General features: G+C 41.3%; 1 protein-coding gene and 1 long non-coding RNA gene across 6 annotated transcripts in view; one reads left to right on the top strand and one right to left on the bottom strand.

Moving 5' to 3' along the window:
* Positions 1 to 23,794, top strand: part of UBP1 (upstream binding protein 1) — a 53,040-nt gene that overhangs the window by 6,357 nt on the left and 22,889 nt on the right. For 3 of the 5 annotated variants that reach the window (XM_068670639.1, XM_068670637.1, XM_068670636.1), the window contains exons 2-3: positions 2,616 to 2,729; positions 18,274 to 18,425. In XM_068670639.1, coding sequence (XP_068526740.1) covers positions 2,616 to 2,729; positions 18,274 to 18,425 — 266 coding nt within the window. Of the gene's footprint in view, positions 1 to 2,615; positions 2,730 to 8,142; positions 8,743 to 18,273; positions 18,426 to 23,794 lie in introns of those variants that run through there. The other 2 variants (XM_068670638.1, XM_068670640.1) reach the window with 2 other exon arrangements.
* LOC137850528 (uncharacterized) lies at positions 18,684 to 23,762 on the bottom strand. Its single transcript, XR_011092580.1, has 2 exons — positions 21,708 to 23,762; positions 18,684 to 21,623 (listed from the first exon to the last, which is right to left on the bottom strand). It is a non-coding gene; the product is annotated as an uncharacterized lncRNA (long non-coding RNA).

Below are 23,794 nucleotides of genomic sequence, written 5' to 3'. Positions count from 1 at the left end.
GAGCAGTGGTTGCAGTGGGGTACGATGGCCAGTAGTGGCAGCCACACAAAAGTTTGAAATAGTTTGCACACCACGAGGGGTACCCTTAACACAGGCCTTGAACTTCCACATTTTAGAAGAAGCAGGGCCTTAGAAACTAAGCTGGACACAGTACATATGATCAGAATAGTCTTCATCATCACACCCTCTACTAATAAATACCTCTTCTCCTTGAGACAGCAGCTTCTTTAGATAGAAGCAGTGGCTCAGTTATTTTTAGTCAGTATAAGCATAACTCTTGAAAAATCAAATGAAGCTGACACTGAATGGGCACATTTGTTGTGATGCTCCTGTTGTGTTTTTCTGATTAAGCTCCTGCTCACTGTCTGCCCTCAAACAGGCTAAACCCAGGCCTGCAGCCTAATCTGCACCTGCCAGCCTGGACTCCCATTACAGCATTAGTTATTTTCAGCCACAACAGGCTGTCTTGAGGTCAGTACAGATCTAGAACTTCTGATATGTCGTGTTTGTGTTATTATTTGTGTTTCCACCTGCATTTTGCTAAATCAACATCTGTCAAAAATAGCAACAGACTAATTTTGGGGGGAATAAAGTGCCTGATGATTCAAAGCCACGCGTACCCTTTGGGGTACAGTTAGAAGTAGGAGCCACCCTGCTACGGACTCAAAGTCCTTCAAGATAAGGAGAACTTCTGTTAGTACTCTTTCCTTTCAAGAGAAATACAAGTCACATAACAAAACAGGTGCCCTCTTGTGAGAGGTCATGGGAAGCTCACAACATCCCCAATGGAAGATTGTGAATGTTTCTGGAATGTGTAATCCTTACTAATAATCAGTGCAAAGGGAAAATGAGGCTTCCAAATAAAATGTGCTGCACGCATGTAACACACAGTGATTGTGTTTTACAACTTGACGATAGGTGAAGCAAACTGAATACCAGGGTATCTACTGTTTCTGAAGTCAAATTTAATTATTAGAAAATGCAGAAGCGATCAGTGAAAACAGGAGTTTGTGCAGCCCTTTATACTTGTTCAAAGATGCTCGTTCTCACACAGAGTTGTAAGTGGAAAAACTAACCTTGAAAATATTTATCCAGCTCTCATCCTTGCTGGAGCAAAGATCAACTCATGTATGTAAGTGCAACTGTGTCCTGAGAGCCCTCCTTGACGTACCTTCATTCCTCATGGAGAACAATCTCAGAATCACCAAACCAGCAGTCACAATTCTTGTTATCTTTTCTAGACAGCATCACATGTGACTGTTTCTTTCTCTTCCTGTATTTACAGTTCCTCTTTTATTGTTATTCTTGTGTTTGCATCATGTTTGCATTGTTTGATGTTGAATAAAAATGGTAAGGTAAAAGGGGGAACTGCCTCGTTATGAAAAAACAAAGAACTATCACCAAAAAGAGGAAAAACATAACTTATTTGTCTGAAGTATTTTGACTGCTGTTTATTGCTAGCCCTCTAATAATTCCTTTTATTTTTTCCCCAGAGCCTTGCTCCTTGTTATACTAATTTTCATATCGGAGTGTTTTCACAATATTGCAATAACTTCTTGAAGTATCTTTTATAGAATGAACTGCAGCGACCAAGCAATGCTGGGGGGGGGGGGGAGGGGGGGAGGAGGAGGAGGAGGAGATGTTAAAAAAAATAAAATAAAATAAAGGCAAACTATTACTATTTTTCAATAGTCCTTTCTATTTCAAGCAGAGTGGACACCCTCTGCAGGTAACTATCTTCAGCTGCATTTTTTGGATGTGTGCCCTCAACTCTGAGTGCTAAAGTCTTAGCAGGATCAGTACTATTTTGTTTGTTTTAAAGTTCATACTACCATCCTAGCTGCAATCCTGGGCAAGCAAATGGCCCTGAGACATGGGTGCACCGAGCAGCTGGTTTGCATCTGAATATGATTTTTCCCCAGAGTGCGTGTGTGGCTGGGGGCATGAGGGGGAGTTGTAGTAAATATTTTCCTTGCAGTTTGACAGTGTTCTGTCATTTTTTTATTTTGTATTTTTAATGACAAGAAAATAACTGTAAGGTATACTATGTTGTAATCTGGCACTTGAACAGATGTACAGAATGAAAAGGTAAAAGGGATACAGTCTAAACACAGGTGCAAAACTATTTTGCTTGTCTTAAAGACATCAATGCATATTCCCCCTTCTTAATTTTTTAGCTCCAGTCATGCCTACACACATTCTGTTTTTTGTGTGCTTCAAGTGGACTGTGTGTAGAGAAAGCCATCTGCCTCTCTGGGGCAGCAGTGCTGCAGAATTGCTCTTTCTCCTGGCTCTGTCATGTGCAGTTCTGCACAGTGATGGTGTGGGAGAGGGGAGGAGAGAAAGGGCAATGCTGGTCCAGTCTGGGCTGCACCCGACATCACACCAGTTGGCAATAAAGCCCTGCAGCTGAGCAGCAGCTGACAAGGCAGCAAGGCTGGGGAGCAGGAGAAGAGGAGGTGGGAACCAGGCAAGACTTTAGCTGTTTGTCTCTTCTGGAGAGGGTGACACCTGCAAACTTGGTGGCAGAGGCTAAATATAAAGGTGTGAGAGGAACCAACCGCAACTTTAATTTGAATGTGTGTATTTATTTTTCTTTTTTCCCATCACTGCAGTGACCATCTCTTTGAGCACAACGCCTCATCTCATCCCAAAATGCTTTTCTGGCACAACCAGCCTGAACATTATCACCATCACCAGTATCCCACCAGTAACAGCAGCTACCTGCGGTAAGAAAAAAAATGATTGGGGTGACTTTAATGATAATAATTGAAATGGTCTAACACAATAACGTAGACTACAGAGCCTTTGCTAATTCACAAGTTCAAGCCTTCTAACAGAGTTGGTGGTCACAGACCCACTGACAAAAGGTTGTGCAGTGGAGTCACTACAGTGGAGATTTGCTTTACTGCATTTTCATGATCTTCACAACTCTGCCACCATAAGTATGTGCAACAAAATGTGTTCATGTAATATTCATAAATGTGTTAAATGTTTCTCTTTCAAATTTTGTTTGTAGTCTAAAAGTAAAACTCTGTATGAAGTCATACAGACTTATTGACACCTTGGTGGTTCGTATCTACGTTGAAAAACGCATTTTGTCTATTGAAGCTGCATATCGATATGCAGGATCAGGAATACGGGCCACTTCTAGTCTCAGGCCAGATATACTGGTTGAACACTTACCATTGAAATTCTGATGCAATATATAGCTTATTGCATCAGCATATCCCTATGAACTTACTTCACCTCTTCATGACTAAAATATCTGTGTACACTATTCAAAATTTTTCATATAATTAAAATGATTATGCTTTGACAAGAGATACATAGATTCCAGATTATCTTGATGTTGAGTTTCAATTTATAACACTCTCTGTATTAAACTTTAGCTTATTACTTTTTCACTAATTACAATGTGTGTAAACATGATAGTGTTTAATAATACATGTATATTTTGATATGGGTATTTACTTGTTGGTAGTCTCACGCCTAGTACCATATCACAATATTACTTCTGGTCTTGTAGAATTGTCGAGGAGCATGTTTTTGTCAGAAATACGCAAAATTTTGTTTTAAAAATGCAAGGAAATTAAGTGATACATGGGTTCTGATAACCAAAAATGTTAAACTAATGACATTTTTCAGTGGAATTTTACCTCATCAGTCCATTTCAATGCAAGGGTCAGGGTGATGTGAAATTTGGATTGGCTAACACAAATATGTAGCAAACACAGTGCTGTTTCTATTGACTCGGACAGTAAACCAGACATGAAGAATAGGTGCAGGAGTTTCCTGACAGAGTCCTGCTTGCAGGTAACATGAATAGCTCTGTAAAAGGAGCCAAATAGCAACGGTAAGTGAGGACTTCCATGCACAGCTCCATTCCCACTCCCTTCTTCAGTGCTGTTCAGCACAGAGGAGGTGTCTCCTCTTGCTTTTGTTTCAGAACCTCATTCACTTAGGGCCCATTTTCACCGTGTCCTTGTCTGTCTTTGTTGCTACCCCTGTATTTGCTTCTGTTGCCCACCACCACGCTTATCTCAAGATCTGCCATTCCAAGTCCCTTTGAAGTTACTCTTCCCACACACATTTGAACTGTAGATTTGGGTGGCAGTGTGCATCTGTGTTTGGTATTGAAATACAACATAGGGAGGGATACTTCCATAAATTATGGGTTGCGTATAGTAGCTAAGAAGATTAGCCCTCGAGGCTGATGACCTTAAGCAGAATGGAATAAAAACCTGTTTAGGCACTAGGTTTCAATCTGGCCATAACCATAAAGTTGTTTGGTTCCATCACATCCTCTGCCATGCTGCAGTCCCACATCTGGACATCAGTAAAGTTTACTCAGAAACTGCAATTGACTTGAGCTGAGCATGCTGGTCAGTATTAGTGGAGAGCAGATAAAGAAAGGGACATCTCAGGATCCCTTCTTCCCCCTTCTGCCTTCTCCCACATCCCAGTAATAAAACCATTCTTGAGACACATCTACACAGATACATTTGCATAACCAGGCTCCTACTGTATGCTCCTACCCTCTGTTATATCAGTTCTTCAAGTACAATTGGTGGGTGTGGGCTCAGGGTATCTTCCTATCAAGCCCTTCCTGGGAATATAGTTGGAAGAGTTTTTTGAGGAAGCTCATTTGTGTTAAGAAAGAGATTTGCTCTGAAGTCACAAGTCCTGCTGAAATGGTGATAGGGATGTGTAGAAATGGAATGGGAAGGCCACACGGAATATCATTAATGAGAAGTCAGGCTTCTGGATTTAACTTGCTTGAAGGGTTACATAAGCAATTTGAGATCTCAGAATGCTTAAGTCTTGTTTTAGACCATTTCACTAGGCATGGCAAAAGGTTTGAATGATGTTTATGCAGGCAAAGCTTGGGAAGGAATCAGGAGGAAAAAATATTATTTTATAAGGTATACAGAGTCTTCCGTTCCACAACCTCTGCTCTCAGCCTTACTGATGAGCATATGTTTATGAGTAAGGCACAAATTCTGCAATCTAATCCTCAAAAAATGTTCAGGTGCCTAACTTGTGAGACTCCACATGGGGTTTATATTGCTTGAGTTGCAGAATAGGAATTTTATGTCACAACTTAATTTTCCCAGTCAGGACTGATTATTGCTTATGAAGAAAAAGAGTAATTTTACTTTGGCAATAGGCATCTGTTTTCTTTATTTGCTTGGATTTAAAGATATCTTGAACTCTCCTTACCCTCAGTATAAGGCCAATATAAATGTTTTGGAAGAAATTATTCTGAAAGTGAAATTATGGGAAGAGTAACAGAAAGATTAGGATTAAGAAAAAGCTATGGAAGCACCTACCATTCATACTACAATATGCAGAATGTCAACTGTAGGCGTTAAAAAATCACAAGACTAGTTAGCTAGTTAAAGTGAAATGAATAGAAAAGATGTTTTTGAGGTTTTTGTTTGTACTTGCTATCCATCTAAAGATATTTTAAATTGTTTTGCCAAAAGCTGAGAAGGCTGCATGGTAATTACACAGAGATTTAAATTGGGTACCTGAGCTGATTTGCACTGTAGGTACAACTCTGTACGCTGGAGTTAGTTAGATCTGGCTGGGAAGTGGTGCTTGTATGCATGGTTGATCCTCAGCAGATGATCTGAGAAAGGGACTGAGCCAGGAACCTTGCCCAAAGAAATCAAACACATCAAAGGCCTGTACTTTAAAAGCAACAAAACCCACAAACATAGACTGAAAACCTCCAGTGAAAACTTGTAAATAATCCAGGGATAGACATAATGCTAAAGAAAATAATGTTTGCATTACAATAACCATCATTTAATCGAACAAGTTACTTTACATCCTAAAATAACAAAGGATAACAGAAATACTAACACTCAGTTGGCTTATTATGGGCAAACTTTTGAAGGCTGAACTGCAAGAGAATGGGTCTTACTGTATCTGCTCACGTTATCTTCAGTAGAGATTGGAATTTGTGTCAGAAGAAACCAACACCTATTAAAAAAAAATAATATAAATTTATGTCTTATAACTACTATGTAGCTTAATTACATTACTATGTAATGTAAGTAGATAAACCACTTTTGCTATGCATAAGTCAAACTGGATCTGGTTTATCTGGTCTTGGATTCTGCTCTTAACTTATCTCTAACTGTCAGAAGCAGAAAGTTCACTGCTCTTACTTTTCTGCAAACTCCCAATATCTTATGTATCACTTAGAAAAGTAGGCTTTGGTGTTATGTATGCCACCTTTGATTTTACAGCCCATGTTATGTCTATAAATGTCTGCCTAAGGTAAGGTTTGAGGTCTCAATTAAAAGTCTAATTCTTCAGTGATAGGAATTTAAGCTAACTTGTACCATGACTGTTGCATGCTGAATAGCAACTACCAGTTTGGTAATTTAACAGTCACTGGAATTAGTAATGCTATTTTTGGCCTGTTACCCATCTTCAGAAATAAATAAAATAAATCCATCACAGAAATAATTGCTTAATTTTTGCCGGGCTTAAGAGAGGTATTTTGCCAGCAATATTTTCAGTATTTTCAATTCTGACTAAAAGCTGTAGTAGCTTGATAGTTATTGCCTATGTTAGAGACTTGGGCACCCGCTTGTGCCTTTCTCATAAATGTACCTTTTTTGAATGACCGTCTTACGTGGAGACAAACTGTTTATCTACCCAGAGGCAGGCAGGGAACACTTAAATCAATTACAGCAGCAAAAATACCAGTACCATTTTCATAGAATCAGGGAATCATTTAGGTTAGAAAAGATCTCTAATATCATCAAGTCTAACCTTTAACCCAGCGCTGCCAAGTCCACCACTAAACCATGTCCCACAGTTCTTGAAGACCTCCAGGGATGGTGACTCAACCACTTCCCTGGGTAGCCTGTTCCAATGCCTCACAACCCTTTCCGTAAATAAAAATTTCCAAATATCCAACCTCAGCCTCCGCTGGCACAACTTGAGGCCATTTCCATTTACCTTATTGCTTGGCACTTGGGAAAAGAGACTGACACCCATGCTGCTACAGCTTTCTTTGAGGTAATTCTCTGCAGAAACTGGTAAGTTAGTCTTAAGTTACTGATCTCTTTAGAAAGCATAAATAATGGACTGCACGTTTCTCTTTATCTTTGAGGCTGTCATATAAATATTTTGAATAACAGCTAACATTTTATTTCTAGTGAAATTAGGGCCTCCCTATCTTGTAGCTTTTGAAAAAAAGCAATTTTACTTGCAGCATGTTCCTATGTGATCAAAATGTAATTTAGTCTAAAATTTTCTATACTTTGCTTACTAGGTGAATCATTTGAATGAAATGTCTCATAACATTAATTATATAATCCCCTGAATGATTAAAATATGCTTTTTTTATTTTTATTTTTTTTGTAGAGGATCTAGTTATGGGTTAGGATTAAGTTACAGGTTATTTACCCTATTAGCACCCTTCATTGGACCAAGTATTTTAGGATCAGAGGGAACATGATTAAAGTATAACCCACTAGCCTGTCCTGTTCTTCCTTGCATCCCTCCTTGTATTCTCTAACTGCTAGGCAATATAACTGTAATTATTTACCTATAGCTTAGCTGTCTCTTGGATTATCTCCTTGGAGAATATAAAGTAATTAGAAAAGAAGCATAAAATAAAGATATTTTATTTTTACAGAATAGATCTATATTACAGAAAGGGAAATTCAATGCTACTTCAACACACTAGGCTTTAACTTGTTTCAGCCTGTTAAAAGAGAGAAAAACAGCCTCTTACTGCATCTGGAAACCTACAAACGGGACTTAAGTCCAAGGATACGGGCCGTGAACCAAGTCAAAGGCCCGAGGGTAACCAAAAGCCAACGCTTGGCAGCGCGCACGTTGCAGGCACTGCGCTAACAGCCTCACGCGGCCCCGCGGGCGCGGCCAGCCCCTCAGGGTAACGGCCGCCCTGTCGCCACTTCCTGCCCGCTCCCCTTTCCGCCTTCAGCAGCACTCTCCCAGCGTGCCTCTCTCCGCGCAACATGGAGGGCGGGGCTTCGCACCCGAAGCCCCGCCCCCCGGGAAACCTCCCCTGGGGTTGGTTGCACCGCCCTTCTCCCCTCTCCTCCCTCTTCCGATTGGCCGAGAGCCGGTCAGTGGGCGGTGCCGGGCGGAGGGGAGGTGAGGCCGTTCCCTGGCGGCGGCGGCCGCCATGTTGTCGTGAGCGGCGGGCACAGCGTGAGGTGGAGGAAGAGCAGGCAGGGGGCGGCGCGGGGGTGGCGCGGGGGCAGCCGTTCCTGGTCGGGCGGCGGCAGCGGCAGCAGCAGCAGCAGAGCGGGGGCCTCCCCGCCGCCGCCGCCTCCTTCTCCCTGCCCGCTGAATGATGCGGCGCGAGGCGCCGCTCAGCTGGCTCGGGGCTCGAGCGGCGGCGAGCGGCGGCGAGGCGGAGGAGGAGGAGGAGGAGGAAGAAGCGGTGGCGGCCGGCGGCCCCCCAGCCCCTCCGGGGATGCTGACGGGGTCCCCTAGGGGCTGAGCCCCGTCCCCCCGCGCTGCCGCTGCCAGTTGCGGGTCCCCCCTTCCCGCGTCCCCTCTTTTCCCTTCCCTCTCCCGCCGTGCCCCGGCGGCCCCTCCCCGTCCGGCCCCTCCCGCGGGGCGGCGGAAGATGGCGTGGGTGCTGAAGATGGACGAGGCGATCGAGTCCGGGCTGGTGCACGACTTCGACGCCAGCCTCTCCGGCATCGGGCAGGAGCTGGGAGCCGGCGCCTACAGCATGAGGTACGGCAAGGGAGGGGAGGGGTGCCGTGCCGTGCCGTGCCGCCCGCCCCTCTCCCGCTTCGCCCGCCCTGTGTTGGCCCTTCCGGTCCCCTCCCTAATTCTGCATTTTTTTTTTAATTTTGTTTTATTTTTCGCTCCCCGGCGAGCGGGCACATGGTGAAGGGAGGCTCTGGTGTGCTCCTTCTGCAGTCCAGGGCCTCTGCTGGGGCTTCCCCGGTGTGCTGTCAGCCTGCCTGCCGCCTGCACGCGGCATCCTTCCTACCTGCACCTGCCCGCCTGGACCTCCTGTACTAGAAAATTGTTCTCCTGCACCTAACAAACACAACCCGGTTCATAACAAACAGTAGCCATTTTCTGTCAGGTGTCTTTAGAAAGTTATTTCACGAACAAGCAAATACTGTGCTTGTTAGTAGGGTAGTAATACAATTGTACTTTCATCACTCTCAATATTTATGTATAGAATGGGTCTTTAGCAGCCTCCTTTCGTGTTTTTTTGTTTGTTTTCTTTTTTTCTTTTTTTCCCACAATGTAGCTCTTTCTGTTCTTAATCACCTTGACAGTATTTTCACCTCTCAATTGTTTTCCAGCTTTTGCAATAAAAGTGTTTAAATAGTCTTTGGGTGTGCTTTTTCAAAGTTAAGATAAAACTGTACTTAGAAATAAGTATGTTTTACCTCAGTTACAGGCAAAGCGTTCAGATTCTTAAGTGACTTCTTAGTGCAAAGAGAGAAACTACTTCTGAGATTTACGATTTGTGGGACTTGTTTTACTCTATGGTCTTTTGACAGTTGCTCAGTGTTTAGTGATTGCTTAGTCTCTAATAGAGATATGTAAAATGCTGGCAGTTAATAGTTTTCGCGGCCGTACGGAAGGTGTGTTTTCTCTCTGGATTTCCTGAATCTTGAAGGCCACCATGAGCTGCAGCTAGCAGGTATGTTTTAAGGAAATGCTTCTCAGGTGAAGTGCTGTATCTGCAAGATGCTTGTTTTAAGTTATAAATCGGGGTTTCACTTGAACAGAAGCGAGGACTAATTTTCCTAGCTTTTGGGATTGTGAACTCAGTAGGCCTGCTTGAGATATATAAGCATATTCTTAATTGAAAATACCCTTGAGAATTTGTCAATTCAGAGAACAAAGTGATTTATCTCCTTTAGTGAGGATATTCATGATTTTATATTCAGCTCATCTGGACTATTATTTTACTTCTGTCTCATTTCTCTTTCTCAAGTGAACGTTCATCCCACAAAGTGGTGTGCTGGCTGGGTTTTGCAGGCTGCATGGCGAGTGGCTGGATGCTTTGAACATTTGGCTTCTGGTTTATCTTCTCCTCATGCAAACAGTATTTGATAATTCGTACTCTTGTGTTTGAGAAGCATGCTTTATTCTTTACCGTGGTCCAGTTCTTTCTAGGATGTTTTAGAGTAGAAATTCTTGGTTTTGAATGGGAAGGCTTATTAAAGACTTCCCTTTCTGTTTGTAGACTGCATTTCTCCCCCCAGTGATGCACACTGTTCAGTTTCTTGAAACTTTGAACATTTTAATCTTTGTTGTTGTATAGATTGTTTATATCATACTTTTCACAGTGGGCAGCAGTCCTAAGCTTTATTATTATTATTATTATTATTATTATTATTATTATTATTATTATTATTTTAGTTGATTGTACTTTCCCATTGGATACTTTGCATTACCACAAGAAGAGTTCTAGCACTTAGAAGTAGCTCACAAAAAAACAGTGTTGGGTAAGCAAAGCTGTAAATTAGCATTAAACTTGACATTGCACACTTTGAATTTTTGACAAGGCGCGTGCAAGTGTTCTGGGAACGTGTACTAACATGGCAACTTCAATCTTTGAATGCATAATTAAAGGGGTGACCTAATTGATTGCAATTAGTGTTTGCTGGACTCGAAGTGATTTCAGCAAGTGAATTAGTTACTTTATGTGCTGTATATAGTTCTACTTAAGGGAAATCATGGCCTGTTTACTTGGTGGTGATGGCAGGCTGGGAAACTGAGAGGAGTGGCATAACATGGAGAGTGAAGATACTCCTCTGCTGCTGTTCTGGGTGCCAGTGGAAACTAATTACTTGTCACTTACTTGCTAAAATGTGATAGAGAAGTGTTTTCCTAAGAATACTGAGAGGTCCCATAGCTATATGGCCCAGCATTTTTTAAGGAGCACTTAAAGCATTTTTTAAGGGGCATGTGACCCCTTAACGTATTTAGGGTGTATGTAATATAGCTGATGTTTCCTTGAGTTGACAGCTGTGCCCTGAGGTAGAATATTTGATGTTATTCCTGTTTTTGTTTTTTTTTTCCATACTGAGAAAACTGCTCATCTCCATTGATCAGTAATTGCAGATTTCTGTAAAGGAAGCTGACAGGACCAAATTCCTCTGAAGATTCATCTTTAAACAGTACTCAGCATTTCTTTACAATCTTGAAACCCAGTTTTTCTGCTTTCTCTTATACCATCTTTTCAGGCAATGAGAAACTGCCTGTAAACAGGAATTTCAGTGCAAATTAGAATAGTTATTGTCAGATGTATCAAGTACCCCCCACTCCCAAAAAAGAAACAAACAAACAAACAACAAAAAAAAAAAAAACTACATAGAACTATAGTAGAATCACAGAATTTCTAGGTTGGAAGAGACCTCAAGATCATCGAGTCCAACCTCTGACCTAACGCTAACCGTCCCAACTAAACCATATCCCTAAGCTCTACATCTAAATGTCTTTTAAAGACTTCCAGGGATGGTGACTCCACCACTTCCCTGGGCAGCCTGTTCCAGTGTCTAACGACTCTTTCAGTAAAGAAGTTCTTCCTAACATCTAACCTAAAACTCCCCTGGTGCAACTTAAGCCCATTCCCCCTTGTCCTGTCACCAGGCACGTGGGAGAAGAGGCCAACCCCCACCTCACTACAGCCTCCTTTAAGGTATCTGTAGAGAGCAATAAGGTCGCCCCTGAGCCTCCTCTTCTCCAGGCTGAACAATTCCGGCTCCCTCAGCCGCTCCTCGTAGGACTTGTTCTCCAGGCCCCTTCGCTGGACCCGCTCAAGCACCTCGATGTCCTTCTTGTAGCGAGGGGCCCAAAACTGAACACAGTACTCGAGGTGCGGCCTCACCAGAGCCGAGTACAGGGGGACGATCACCTCCCCAGCCCTGCTGGTCACACTGTTTCTGATACAAGCCAGGATGCCGTTGGCCTTCTTGGCCACCTGAGCACACTGCTGGCTCATATTCAGCCGACTATCAACCATCACTCCCAGGTCCTTCTCTGCCAGGCAGCTCTCCAACCACTCATCTCCCAGCCTGTAGCTCTGCTTGGGGTTATTGCGCCCCAGGTGCAGGACCCGGCACTTGGCCTTGTTGAACTTCATGCAGTTGACCTCAGCCCATCGGTGCAGCCTATCCAGATCCTCCTGCAGAGCTTTCCTACCCTCAAGCAGATCGACACACGCACCTAACTTGGTGTTATCTACAAACTTACTGAGGGTGCACTCACTTTAACCTCAATGAGTTTTGAGTATTGCTGTTAACTCAGTTTGATAATGATGCTGATGTATAGAATTAGGACTCTGACAGTGATTTCTTACAGATCTGGCATAATATGCATGACCAAAGACAGTATCTTCATAATGCAGAAAGAATTATGTAATTTTGGGGACCGCTCATTTTTGGTATGAGCTATTAAAAATGCAAGCTGTTTCATTGACAAGGTAACTTTGAGGAGCTACATTGCCTTTTCTGTAGCAAAATTCCGTATTTTGTATAATTAATGATTTTATTAATGAATGAATGAAGTTAAATGAATATTCATATGAGGACAAGTACCTTAGTATTTGTGAATTAATTTTCATGTACAATCTGGAAGCTTAGTATATGGCTTTCTTTAAGTGCTTGCAGTTCCAGTGGTATTTCTAATGTTGAAATTAAGGCCTGTCCTTGGGGAAGCTGATTATTTTCAGAAGTAGCTATTCTGGTATATATTTCTGGATTAAAAACCAAAGCTTATTAAGTGAAATAAAAGAAGATAACTCTCATACAAAAGGTTAATACATTTTAAAATACAGACAGTCCTCCATTTTTGGAGAGTCAGGTCTGTGTGACTTTGCTGCTTCCTCTGAAAGCTTGGCATGTCTTTGGAGAATTGAGCCGGCTATGGCTTTGGCTGGAAAGAAGGAAACCCTGCTGCAGTTGGTCTTCTTGTCTCACTGTGCTGTGGAGAGCTGCCTGTGGGCTTCAGTGGTACGGCAACTTTGTGCATCAGCTGTCCTCCAAAGCTGAAGCTAAAGCAACTGTTAAGGCTGCCTGCCCAGCATTCAGGGAACCATTGTCTTACAGCTCCTGGTTTTGCTGTCAAGTGAAGAAGAGAAGGTATTGTCTTCATCTTACAATTTTGGGGTCCCTGACATCCTTTTCTTGACTTACGTTTAACAAGACTGAGTCACAACAGTTACTGTCTTTAATGTCATTTAATGTCATTGTGCAAAAAAATATAAAAAATGGAGTTATGTCATTCAGGCCCTGTTTTCCTTGTGGCTGCTGTTATTTTCTGACAGGATGACTGTTTTTGCTTTCCTTAACACCACCCACTCTTCTGAGACTCTGCCATGGGTTATATATTCCTTTTTAAAAAGGAGAACTTAAGGTAACTTGAAAAGGGTTTTTATTTTTCTCAAATGTAAGCATTATTTCTGCATAATAAATTTAAAAGCTACCTTTGTACTAGTCTCGACTACTTTAATGTATTCCACTGCAGAAAAAGTAAGTTTTACTGACCTGTGGACTCTGTAAAAAAAATTCCATGTGCTGGTTGGATTTGGAGCCAGATCGTATGTGCAGACACAAGTATGTAAATACCTGTCTGAAAATAGGCGTTTGGGGAAAAGGAAAATCCCCAGACCTCCTGCCTTTCTTACCACGCATAAAGCATGGTTGCACTTAGTTCAGTGGCCATGTTGAAAGGTAAACCTCATGTTCGACATCACTGGCATTGATCCCCCTCCCCAATTAGATGCGTGAATACATTTCCAAAGGTCAAGGAAGACTTACATAGCTGTATTCTGTGTACACCTCCCATGATGTGGGATGGAGAACAGGGCAGCAGGTTTACCATCACTTAGGCTTTTTGGATTATTCCAGTTTAGCAATCCCTATATGACAGTTGCCTGACTCCCTGTGTTGGAGGAGTGGATGGAGAACCAAAGATTTGTGACTGTAAGCAAATGCTATTCTTACACCTTTTCCTTGGTCCTGTCATGAGTTTAGGAATATGGAGGTTTTGGCGGTGGAATTTTGGCGTGTGTGTTTTTCTTTTGCCAGGCCTGCCATAAATTGAGGCCTTTAACCAGTTCGCATTAGGATGGTTTGTGGGATTCCCAGGCTCGGCATTACATATACATCTGTTTTCTAGTTCATCTTGCATTACTTCAGAGAAGGCTGTTTTCCAGCAGCTCCTTCTGGTGGTCTCATCTCATGTTGAGCTTGCTTATGTGGACACAGGGAAAGTGTTAGGAAGTATCAGCTCTTTGCGTTTTCCTATTGCTTGTTCCAACACCTTAACAGTGGAGAGTATAATTCCAAATCCTAACTTCAATTCAAATCCTGTTCAAGAAGCATTTTTCCCAAGGTATTTGCCCTTGTAAACCATGGTTTAAAGTTTCAAAAGACCTGCGTGTTCTTGGATGGTTGAGTACTCTCACACCCAGAAGTATACAACCCAGAAGGGCAGGTAAGGCAATGATTGATGGAGTGTCACTTTAAATTTTGATGACATGCCAGTTCCTGGTTTTGTAAGGACAGGAGGTTCTTCATTTATTTTATGACCATGTTATCAGTAGGCAAGTTCTTTTCTTAATGCTTCAGAGAAAGTGCTCTGAAGAGGGGTTTGAATTTGGAAGAAGGGTGATCTTGTGGTTGAAGAAGACATTTCACAAACATGGGAAGGAGTTAACTCGTAATTTTTGTTGTCTTTCTGGACTTCACTCATGTAGGCTATTTAAAATAGGGTAGCTTAACACATGTGCTCCATCTAACTGGATGCTGGGGTTCAAGTTGTAACCTGCACCTTGCTTCGTATTGTATGCCTTCCTGCTACTCTTCTAGAAGTCGTTCACTTACGCACTTCTGTAGCACAGATAGTTAAACTGGGTGTTGCAGATGTGTTTGCAGCATACTTTTGTTGTGTAATGAAGATTGTTTCTGTTTTGGGGGAGGAAAGAATGCTTTCACGTGGTTTCCTACTCTGAATTGTGAGTGTGCTTGACATCAATTCTTCAAGTGCGCAATGAATTCTTGTTGTAGAAAACATTTGTCACAATGAAATTTAGATGGTCCCTATGTGAGTTACCGTAAGGATAAGCAGCAAGGTTTTTCGGCCTTTAAGAGCTGGGAGCCATGCAGTTTGTGTTCCAGTGTTTCTCAGTGCTGCATGCTTACGATGATTTCCCAGGTTAGCATAGACATTAGCTGATTTCATTGCTCATGTTACTAAACATGAGGAGGGAAATGGACTTAACCCATTGTGCCTGCCCTCAAGTCACACAGGATAGGACAGGGGGTTCGCCACACCAAGATTTTTATCACCTTGTTTCTTCTAGCCTCGGTTGTGTAGCTGTGTGTTGGGCTGTGCTATGAACTGACAGAGATCCCTACGTAAAAGCCCTGCAGAATATTTTGAGGGGAAAGGGTGGGGAGGGTGCACGCTATGCAGCAGGAATTCGTTGTGCTGGTTTTGCCCAAAAAACCCTGCACTGGTGAACCATAGGCTCCTGGGTATGGAACAGAGCTGGTCACATTTGGGTACCATACAACTGTGACTGAAGGGTAGACAGAGCAGTTGTTCCGTAGCAGCTTCACTGCTGAAGGTCAGAAAGATTTCTCAGTACTTTTGTTAAGAGGAATTAATGGTTTGAAATCAGCACGTGTTTATCGCTGACACATCTAAAACCTCAATTTGAAATACTTTATGAATACCTTACTGACTCTCTTTAATTGCCTGCAGGTTTTTTCTGTTTTCAGATGGGAACACATTTACGTGACACTGCCATGCAATTCTTTGCATGAACAAACCTTAAATGTTAATTAAATGATGTTCAAGTAAAGATTTCTAGATTTCTAAGAAACAGTTTTGAATTGCAATGGTTCCTCTTTTTATTTGGAATGTACTGGTACCTAGAAGACTGTTTCTTTTATCAGAAAAATATGTGGTTTTATGTGGGAAAATCCGTGAAGATTCTTAGAATGCACAAAGCAAATATTATATTTGCCTTCTGGAGCTTTTTTTTTTTTTTTTTTTTTTTTTTTTTTTTTGGAATGGTGGCTTTTAAGAATGTGCATTGTGCTCTCTACGGCTAAATTGTAGGGTTGAGGAGCTGGATATGTTCTTTCCCCTGCAGTAGCAGTTAGTCATTACCACTTTGTGTGTATTAGACAAAGCAGGTTTAAAGTTGACTAAATTTGTCTTTTTTGTTGGCTTCAAGTGCCTTAAGTTGTTAATTTAACAACTTCATTAACCACTACACACATTTTAAGATAGACCAGATGTATTTCTGTCGGTAAACCTTAGGTGGAAAATGAAGGCTTGAAAGATATTTTTCATAAATAGATGAGACTTTTAATTTTGCATGTTCCGTGAAAGCAAGTACTGCAGAAAGTAGTAAAGGACTAAGGGTTATTTATTTGGTGAGGTGCTTTGCGTATCTGCTTTATTGCACTTCTACTCTTCTGTGTATATTTTAAACATTGTATTTGTTGCCATGTTCTTTCAGTTTTAGAGTTCCTCTTAAAAACATCAACCAGTGTTCTGTGTGCTGATGAAGTGTGTCACAGGCAAAGCCTCTTAAGGCTGTCCCAGGTCCTGTCTTGGGACATCGCTTCTCTCTGAGGAGGAATGGTCTGTCGCAGTGCTCCCTCTTGCGTTGGGCTGCCCTGCTGACTGGCAAGAAGGCCTGAAGCACCTGGGTGGTTCTTAGTCATCCTCAAGTAGTAGTGAAGTTTTCTGTCCTACCTCTGTATGTGTGGCTACTTTTGTCTATATAAACAGATTCTTTTCTTTTATATATTATACTCTCTGTATACATATAGGAGAGTTCTATTATATGGGTGTTTCTTATCCTCCTTTATTGCTAGTTAAGAAATATAGCCTCTTCAGGGTTCCAGTCTGGGAACCTGGCATCACCAGTGGCTATGGTATGGTCCAGCAGGGCTCTTGTGCTTTTGGGACAGCTTCCTGCCTTCATGCTTGTTTGTAGCATCTCCTTGTGGTTCCCTCCTAGTGGAAAGGAACCCATGAGGATGTCTTTTTTTTTTTTTTTTCTTTTAATTCTAGTTATTACTTTTGGGAGAGACTGTGAAGCCTGTACAAGATACAAACTTCTTAGACTTGTTCACCATTCAGAAGTGTTTCCTCTTTCAGGTCAGTGTAGCTTCTTCCAGATCCCAGGGTAGTGGTGTATGATGTGGCTGGGCTTTACCTCACTGCATGTGGCATGTGCTCTGAAAGAAATGTTGGGGTGCCCCAGCTGCACTTCTCATACCTCATATTTATTCAGACCAAGACTATACTATAGTCTTCTTTGATACAAATGTATTGGCTGGAATTTCACTTCTTAAAATTATTATAGTGATACTTTCTGAGTCTCCAGGTATGAGTTGAAAATCGAGAGCAATTGCAGAATTCCCTTCCTATAAAACAACCTGAGTTTGTTTTCTCTCTGACTGTGATAAATGGAAAGGAAGTAAACAGAAAAAGTACCTTTAGATTAAAACTGAGCAAGTGAGGTTGCGTGAGAAATCTTACTTCAATTTAGAAACTAATTTTCAGAGAAGATTTAACGGAGCTGCATATACGAATTTCATCATGAACAAAAATTACAAGCTAGAACACTATCATGGAGTAGAATGCACTAACGTCTGAGGTTTTATTTTTGATATTTTACTGTTTACAAGGAAGACAAAACAGCAGCCTGGATTGCTCTTTTAACCTCAGAAAGTTTGCAGATTGAAAGTTTTGCCGGTCTCATTTTCTGAAGTAAGTGAAGCAGATCTTGGTGTATGCTCTCTGTAACTTATGTTTTGTGAATCTGCTTAATCATTCTCAGCATGACAAGATGTAATAACAACTAAGATTGAAAAAATATTCAGTGTCAACAGAATTCATACATTAAATAAAATTATATGAAATAGGGAGAAGAATTTTCAGTATAATTTACTTCAGGGAAAATATTTCAAAGGAGAAAGTACATGCATTGCTCTCAACTATGTGTACATCAGGCAAGCTTGCATGTATAGACAGGTGAAAAGTTAGAAATAAACTTTTTTACAGTGGAGACAGGAACTAAAGATAAATCTTTCAGAGGCTCAGCACAACTGTATTTATTGTCTACTTAGATCATAGAGTGTCGTTTATGTATTCTAACCTAAAACATTAGAAGAAGGTAAGTCACTTTTTTTTTTTTTTTTTTTTTTTAACTTCAGGCAAAGCAGGGCCAATGGTCTCACAGAGTTATTTCTTTTTTCTTTTCAGTGATGTTTTGGCACTGCCTATTTTCAAACAGGAGGATTCCAGCCTTCCTCCAGAAAATGAGACCAAACATCCACCCTTCCAGTATGTTATGTGTGCTGCGACATCTCCAGCAGTAAAATTATATGATGAAACTCTTACATACTTGAATCAAGGTTGGTATGCATATGTTGCAGGAATAGCTACGGTGAAAGCAGCTTATGAAACAAATCTTAAAACTAGATTTGTTTCATATCTTGAAAAAATGAGTTTGGATATCTTGTTTACTCATCTTGTTTTGTCCATGTGGCACATTCATAGCTATAGTTTATCATTATTCTGTTCACATAGGCTGTTTCATTTTTTTATGTTCTGTGTCTTCCCTGCTTCATCCTCTTTTCCCCAGCCCCTCAGTAAAATCAAACAAACATAACTTATTTTTAGGAGTATACGACTTCTCAAACCTAGGTAAGACAACACAAAAACTTCAGGTAGTAATAATTACTTAAAACACAAAAACAATTTTGCATTCCTGTTTAAACTTAAATAATAATAAATTAATTGGATGACATTTGCATATTGTGTTTTTCTGATGTTTTTTCCACTCAAATGCCCTCAAAAGTCACAGTTAATGCTCATATGTCAATTCCTAAACAAAAAGTTTTGTGTAACAAAGGCCATTGTGATCTCTCTCAAATTAGCTGTAGATGCCTGCCCGGAACAGTCTCATGTTTGGAAAAAAAAGTGCAGGTACCTTTGTGGTTACCTTTGCTCTTCATGTGTATTACACTTTTGTCTGTATACATTTATCAGAATTAAGCAGATAAATATCTCATGTGAGTTTTACTCTTTTTTTTTTTTCCCCTCATAGCCTGTGGCTGACTTGCATGAAAAATGCTTCTTCTACAGATAGCCCTGACTGCTGAATAAAATAATCTGAATATAGCCATTGCTATATGATAATACCTCCCTTGCCTCTGGAAATGTCCTTGCACTGAAGTCCTAAGCTGAGTCAGCTAGTGTTCTGAACTCAACTCTGATTCATTTCACATTTTTTTTTCACATTTTATGGACTATACTGATGGGCTCTGTATACTCTTCCCTACCTACCCCAGCTCTAATGCTGTAGGTTCACTGTTTCTATGTTTTTGGTTTTGCTTTTTCTTTTCTTTGTGTACTTGGACCTAAAAATCTCTTAATAGACAGCACTATAATTAGAAGGCATCATTCTGCAGCTTTCAACATTACTTGATTTGTCTCCTAATGAGAGTATTGTAAGTTTGTTAGGCTGTTAATAGTTCGTTGCAAACCTTATGATTGTATAGTTCAGCAATTTGTTTAGTCAGGTTTACCTTATTTTTTGTTACTCCTTGTACCCTGCATCCTCCATTTAGGAAAAAACAGTGCAATTGCAGCACTATGCTGGACCAGCAATTTGCACTATTTACAAAACTTGAAAGTTTTGTATCTGTAGAGATATCCTCTGTTTCTTTCAGTGTCAGTATCCAACCTCCCTGACCAAACATAGAGCTTCAAGGTCAGCTCAGCCTGCTGCAGAACCAGCACAAGATGGCAAGCTGATGAATCTTTTTTGTTTGTTTTTTTTTTTTTTTAAAAAAAGGTGTTATCTGGCTTCTGAGGAGAGCTTGCTATTTAAGTAGCGCTGTCTGAAATAACTGTAATTGTTTCATCAGGCCTTGAAAATCTCTTCTAAAATAAAGGTTTCTTTTGCAAAGTTCTTTTGCTGTTTTTCAGTGTCCTAGGTAACTTTTTGTGATGTTGAAAAATAAAGGCATTGGTATATCCTTTTTCAAAATAAATTCGGAAACACTTACCCAACTTCTCTTTTGTGCCAATACTTCAGATAGAAAGACAAATACTTCTGCTGCCTAGATTGTTGGTTTTTTTTTTTGTTTTTTTTTTTTCTAACAGTTTCTCTCTTAGCTGTTAGTACAAACCTTAAGTACTAAAATATTAATCATGGGATAGTTTTGAGAGATTATATCTTTCACACTGACTTCAGTGTGAAATAGGGATCTGAATAGTTCTGGTCATATTTTGTAGTTTACATTACTCCGTGTTATACTGATACAGATGTCAGTGTAATAAGTTGGATTAAATAATCTAGAAAAGGTGTGATTTTAATCCCGGTCACCTCACTTTTCTGTTTTCTAGTTCAGCCCCATTATCAGACAGTCTCTTGCTTAAATCATTTTCAAGAGGATTGTGAGTAGGGGGAGTACCATAGAGACCTGATAGCCTCTTCAACTTCATCAGCAGTTGTCTTAGTGTATTCTGATTGGAAATTCCAGAGGCAAAGGGAATGTTTGCCCTGTCTGTTAAGATAAGACTTTTCCTAACGGAATACTTAGGTAAGCTCTGATTTTACCCTCTGCCAGTAAGAATTTAAATTGGAATAGCTAATAGAATATTTTAAGCGATTAGGTTTTCAGTTAAAGCTGATTCTAGAAGTTCAGATCTTGGAGTGATGATGGGTGGCTGCTCAGGGGTTTGCAAGGTTCTTATTAACTAAGACTTGTTAAATGAGTCTGTGGAGAATATGTTTTGTAGGTGTTAGGTCAGTGTTCTAAGCTGGCTGCTGTTATGCTAGATGTGTGTATCCTCAAAGAGCTGGAGTGGCGTGGAAGAGAATTGTTAAAGGGGAAGTGTGTAGGTAAGGAGAGCTCTAGCTAGGAATGATGGGAGAGGGAAAGTTACAAGCAGCTCTGTGAGGGAGTGATGGACAGTGTTGATGAGCAAAGTGCCTGGAGTGATGTGAGTAAAAGGGAACAAAAAAATGAACAAAACAAGGCTGTCATAAACAGGGTATTTGCAGTATTTCTCCAGTATCTGCATCGAGAAAGGAAATGTTTACAAAGCACAGTTACGGGGAAACCCCAAACCCTTTCTGGAAAATTGGCATGGTAGGATGCCTTTCTGAAGTGCATGGGCACTAATGCGTGCAGCAGATGTGATAGATTAGAAATCTTTGTGCAATTTTAGGGCTATGATCCTGTTGGGATCACAGAGACAGAGTAGGATGGCTTGTAATGCAACGATACACACTCTTTAGGAAAGACAGGGCAGGGAGGTGAGAAGATGCTGTTTCCATTTATGTGGAGGAATAACTGGAATGCCTGAAGAATGGGGACAGATGATGAGCCACCTGAGAGTTTATGGATAAGGATAAATATCAGACATTGTAGTGAGTGCCTGCTACAGGCCACCTGAGCAGGAAGAACAAGTAGATGAGGCCCTCTGTAGCAGCCAGAAGTAGTCTTATGTTCACAGGCCTTGATCCTCATGAGGGACTTCAACCAACCTGGTATCTTTCTGCTTGAGGGCACAGCAGGGCATAACAATCCAGGAGGTTCCTGGAGAACATCAATAACAACTTAGTGATACAAGTGACAGACAAGCTAGTAAGGGGAGGTGCTCAGCTAAGAGCTCATACCCACAATAAGGAAGGGCTTGTTGAGGATGCAAAGGCTGAAGATAAACTTGGCTGCAGTGACCCTGGGATGGTGGAGTTCAGGATCCTGAGAGGAGTAGAGTAAAAAGCAAGATCACATCACTGGACTTCAGAAGAGCAGACTTGGGCCTCTTCAAGGATCTTCTTGGTAGAGTTCCATGGGATAAGGCCTTGGAGGAAACAGGGGGTCAAGAAAGCCAGTTAATGTGCAAGGGTCATTGCCTCCCACCTCAACAGCAGTCAATCCCAACATGCAGGAAGTCAGGCAAAAAGGCCAGGAGGCCTGCATGGATGAACAAGGAGCTCCTGGCCAAACTCAAACATGAAAAGGAAGTACACAGCAGGTGGGAACAGGAACGGGTAACCTAGGAGGAATACAGAGACGCTGTCTGAGCATGCAGGGATGAAGTTGAGGAAAGCTTAATCCCAGCTGGAATTCAGTCTGGGCAGTAATGACAAAGGCAACAAGAAGAGCTGTTGTATGTGGCAAAAGGAAGACTAGAGAAAACAGAAAAAAGTAAAGGACAGGGGCCCTGATGACATAAGACATGGAAGTAGAAGACATGGCCAATATTGGGTCCATTCCTGTCTAACATCTTCATTAATGACTTGGATGCTGGGGCAGAGTTCACCCTCAGTGGGTTTTCAGGTGACACAAACTGGGAGGAGTGGCTGATATACCAGAAGATAATGCTGCCATCCAGAGGCATCTCGTCAGGCTGGAAAAACAGGCTGACAGCAACCTTCAGAAGTTCAACAAGCACAAGTGTCAAGTCCTGCACCTGTGGGGGGAACAACTTTGTGCACCAGTACATTCTGGGGGCCACCCAACTGGAAAGGAGCTTGACAGAAAAAGACTTGGGGGCCCTGGCAGGCACCAAATTGAACAACAGCCAGCAAGGTGTTCTTGTAACAAAAGTGGCAAATGGTGTCGTGGTCTTCATTAGGCAAAGTATTGTCAGCAGGTCATGGGAGGTGATCCTTCCCCTCTACTCAGCATGAGTGAGGCCAGACTGGAAGTTCTTTGTCCTTTTATGGGTTCCCCTGTGCAAGAGAGATATGTACATACTGGAAAGAGTCCAGAGGAGGACCACAAAGATGATGGAGGCACTGGAGCAGCTCTCTGATGAAGAAAAGCCGAGGGAGCTGAGAGAAGAGAAGGCTCGGAGGGGTCTTATGTACAGATGCTTCAAGGGAGGGTGCAAAGAGAATGAAGCTGGGCTCTTTCCAGTTTTGGCTAGTGACAGGACAAGAAGCAGTGGGCACAAACTGAAACACAGGTTCCCTTTGAATGTTGGGAAGCTCCTCTTTACATTGTGGATAATGGGGCACTGGCACAGGTCACCCAGAGAGGTTATAGAGTCCCCATCTATGGAGGTAATTTAAAAGTTGTTTGGACTTGGTCCTGGGCAACCAGCTCTAGGTGTCCCTGCTTGAACAGAAAGGTTGGACCAGATGACCTCCAGAGGTCTCTTTCAACCTTAACTATTCTGTGATTATGTTATTTTTGTGAAAGAGGGTATTACCACAGTTCCAGTGTTAAACTCAGCAGTTAAACTTCCTAGTGCCCTGTGTTGTATTGCTCCTGTGACTACTTTTGAGGAAAGAGCAGAGTGCTCAGCATTGAAATGACTAGAATAATCAGTGCTGTACTGCTTTTCATACTTTAAAATCTGCTATGTGTCCAAAACTCCAGAATGGAATGTATCTTTCCCTTTGTCTCAAAAACTCACTAATACCATTTTTGCATTTTTGAGTCTCTCATACTTTTTGATTATTGCCTTCATCAAATCTTCCTTAATGCCATTTTGTACCTAAAATTTTACAAAAGAGAAAGGTTAGCAACACTTCTAGAGCAAGTGATCCGGTTGATTTTTTTCTTATTTGCCCTTTCAAAACAATGGTGGAGGAGAACAGAGAAAGTTTTGCAGGAGTTTTATTAGTAGTGCTGAATTTAAAAAAATCCATATGCTATGTATACACTCAGATGGGCTTGCATGTGTTATATTTCCATGTGAATAAAATAACACCAGTAATTGAATAAATCTTGATAACAGGAAAAAATAGTCATTA

Source organism: Anas acuta, chromosome 2, assembly GCF_963932015.1.
Source record: "Anas acuta chromosome 2, bAnaAcu1.1, whole genome shotgun sequence".
NCBI lineage: Eukaryota > Metazoa > Chordata > Aves > Anseriformes > Anatidae > Anas > Anas acuta.
This window is presented reverse-complemented; position numbering and strand designations above follow the sequence as displayed.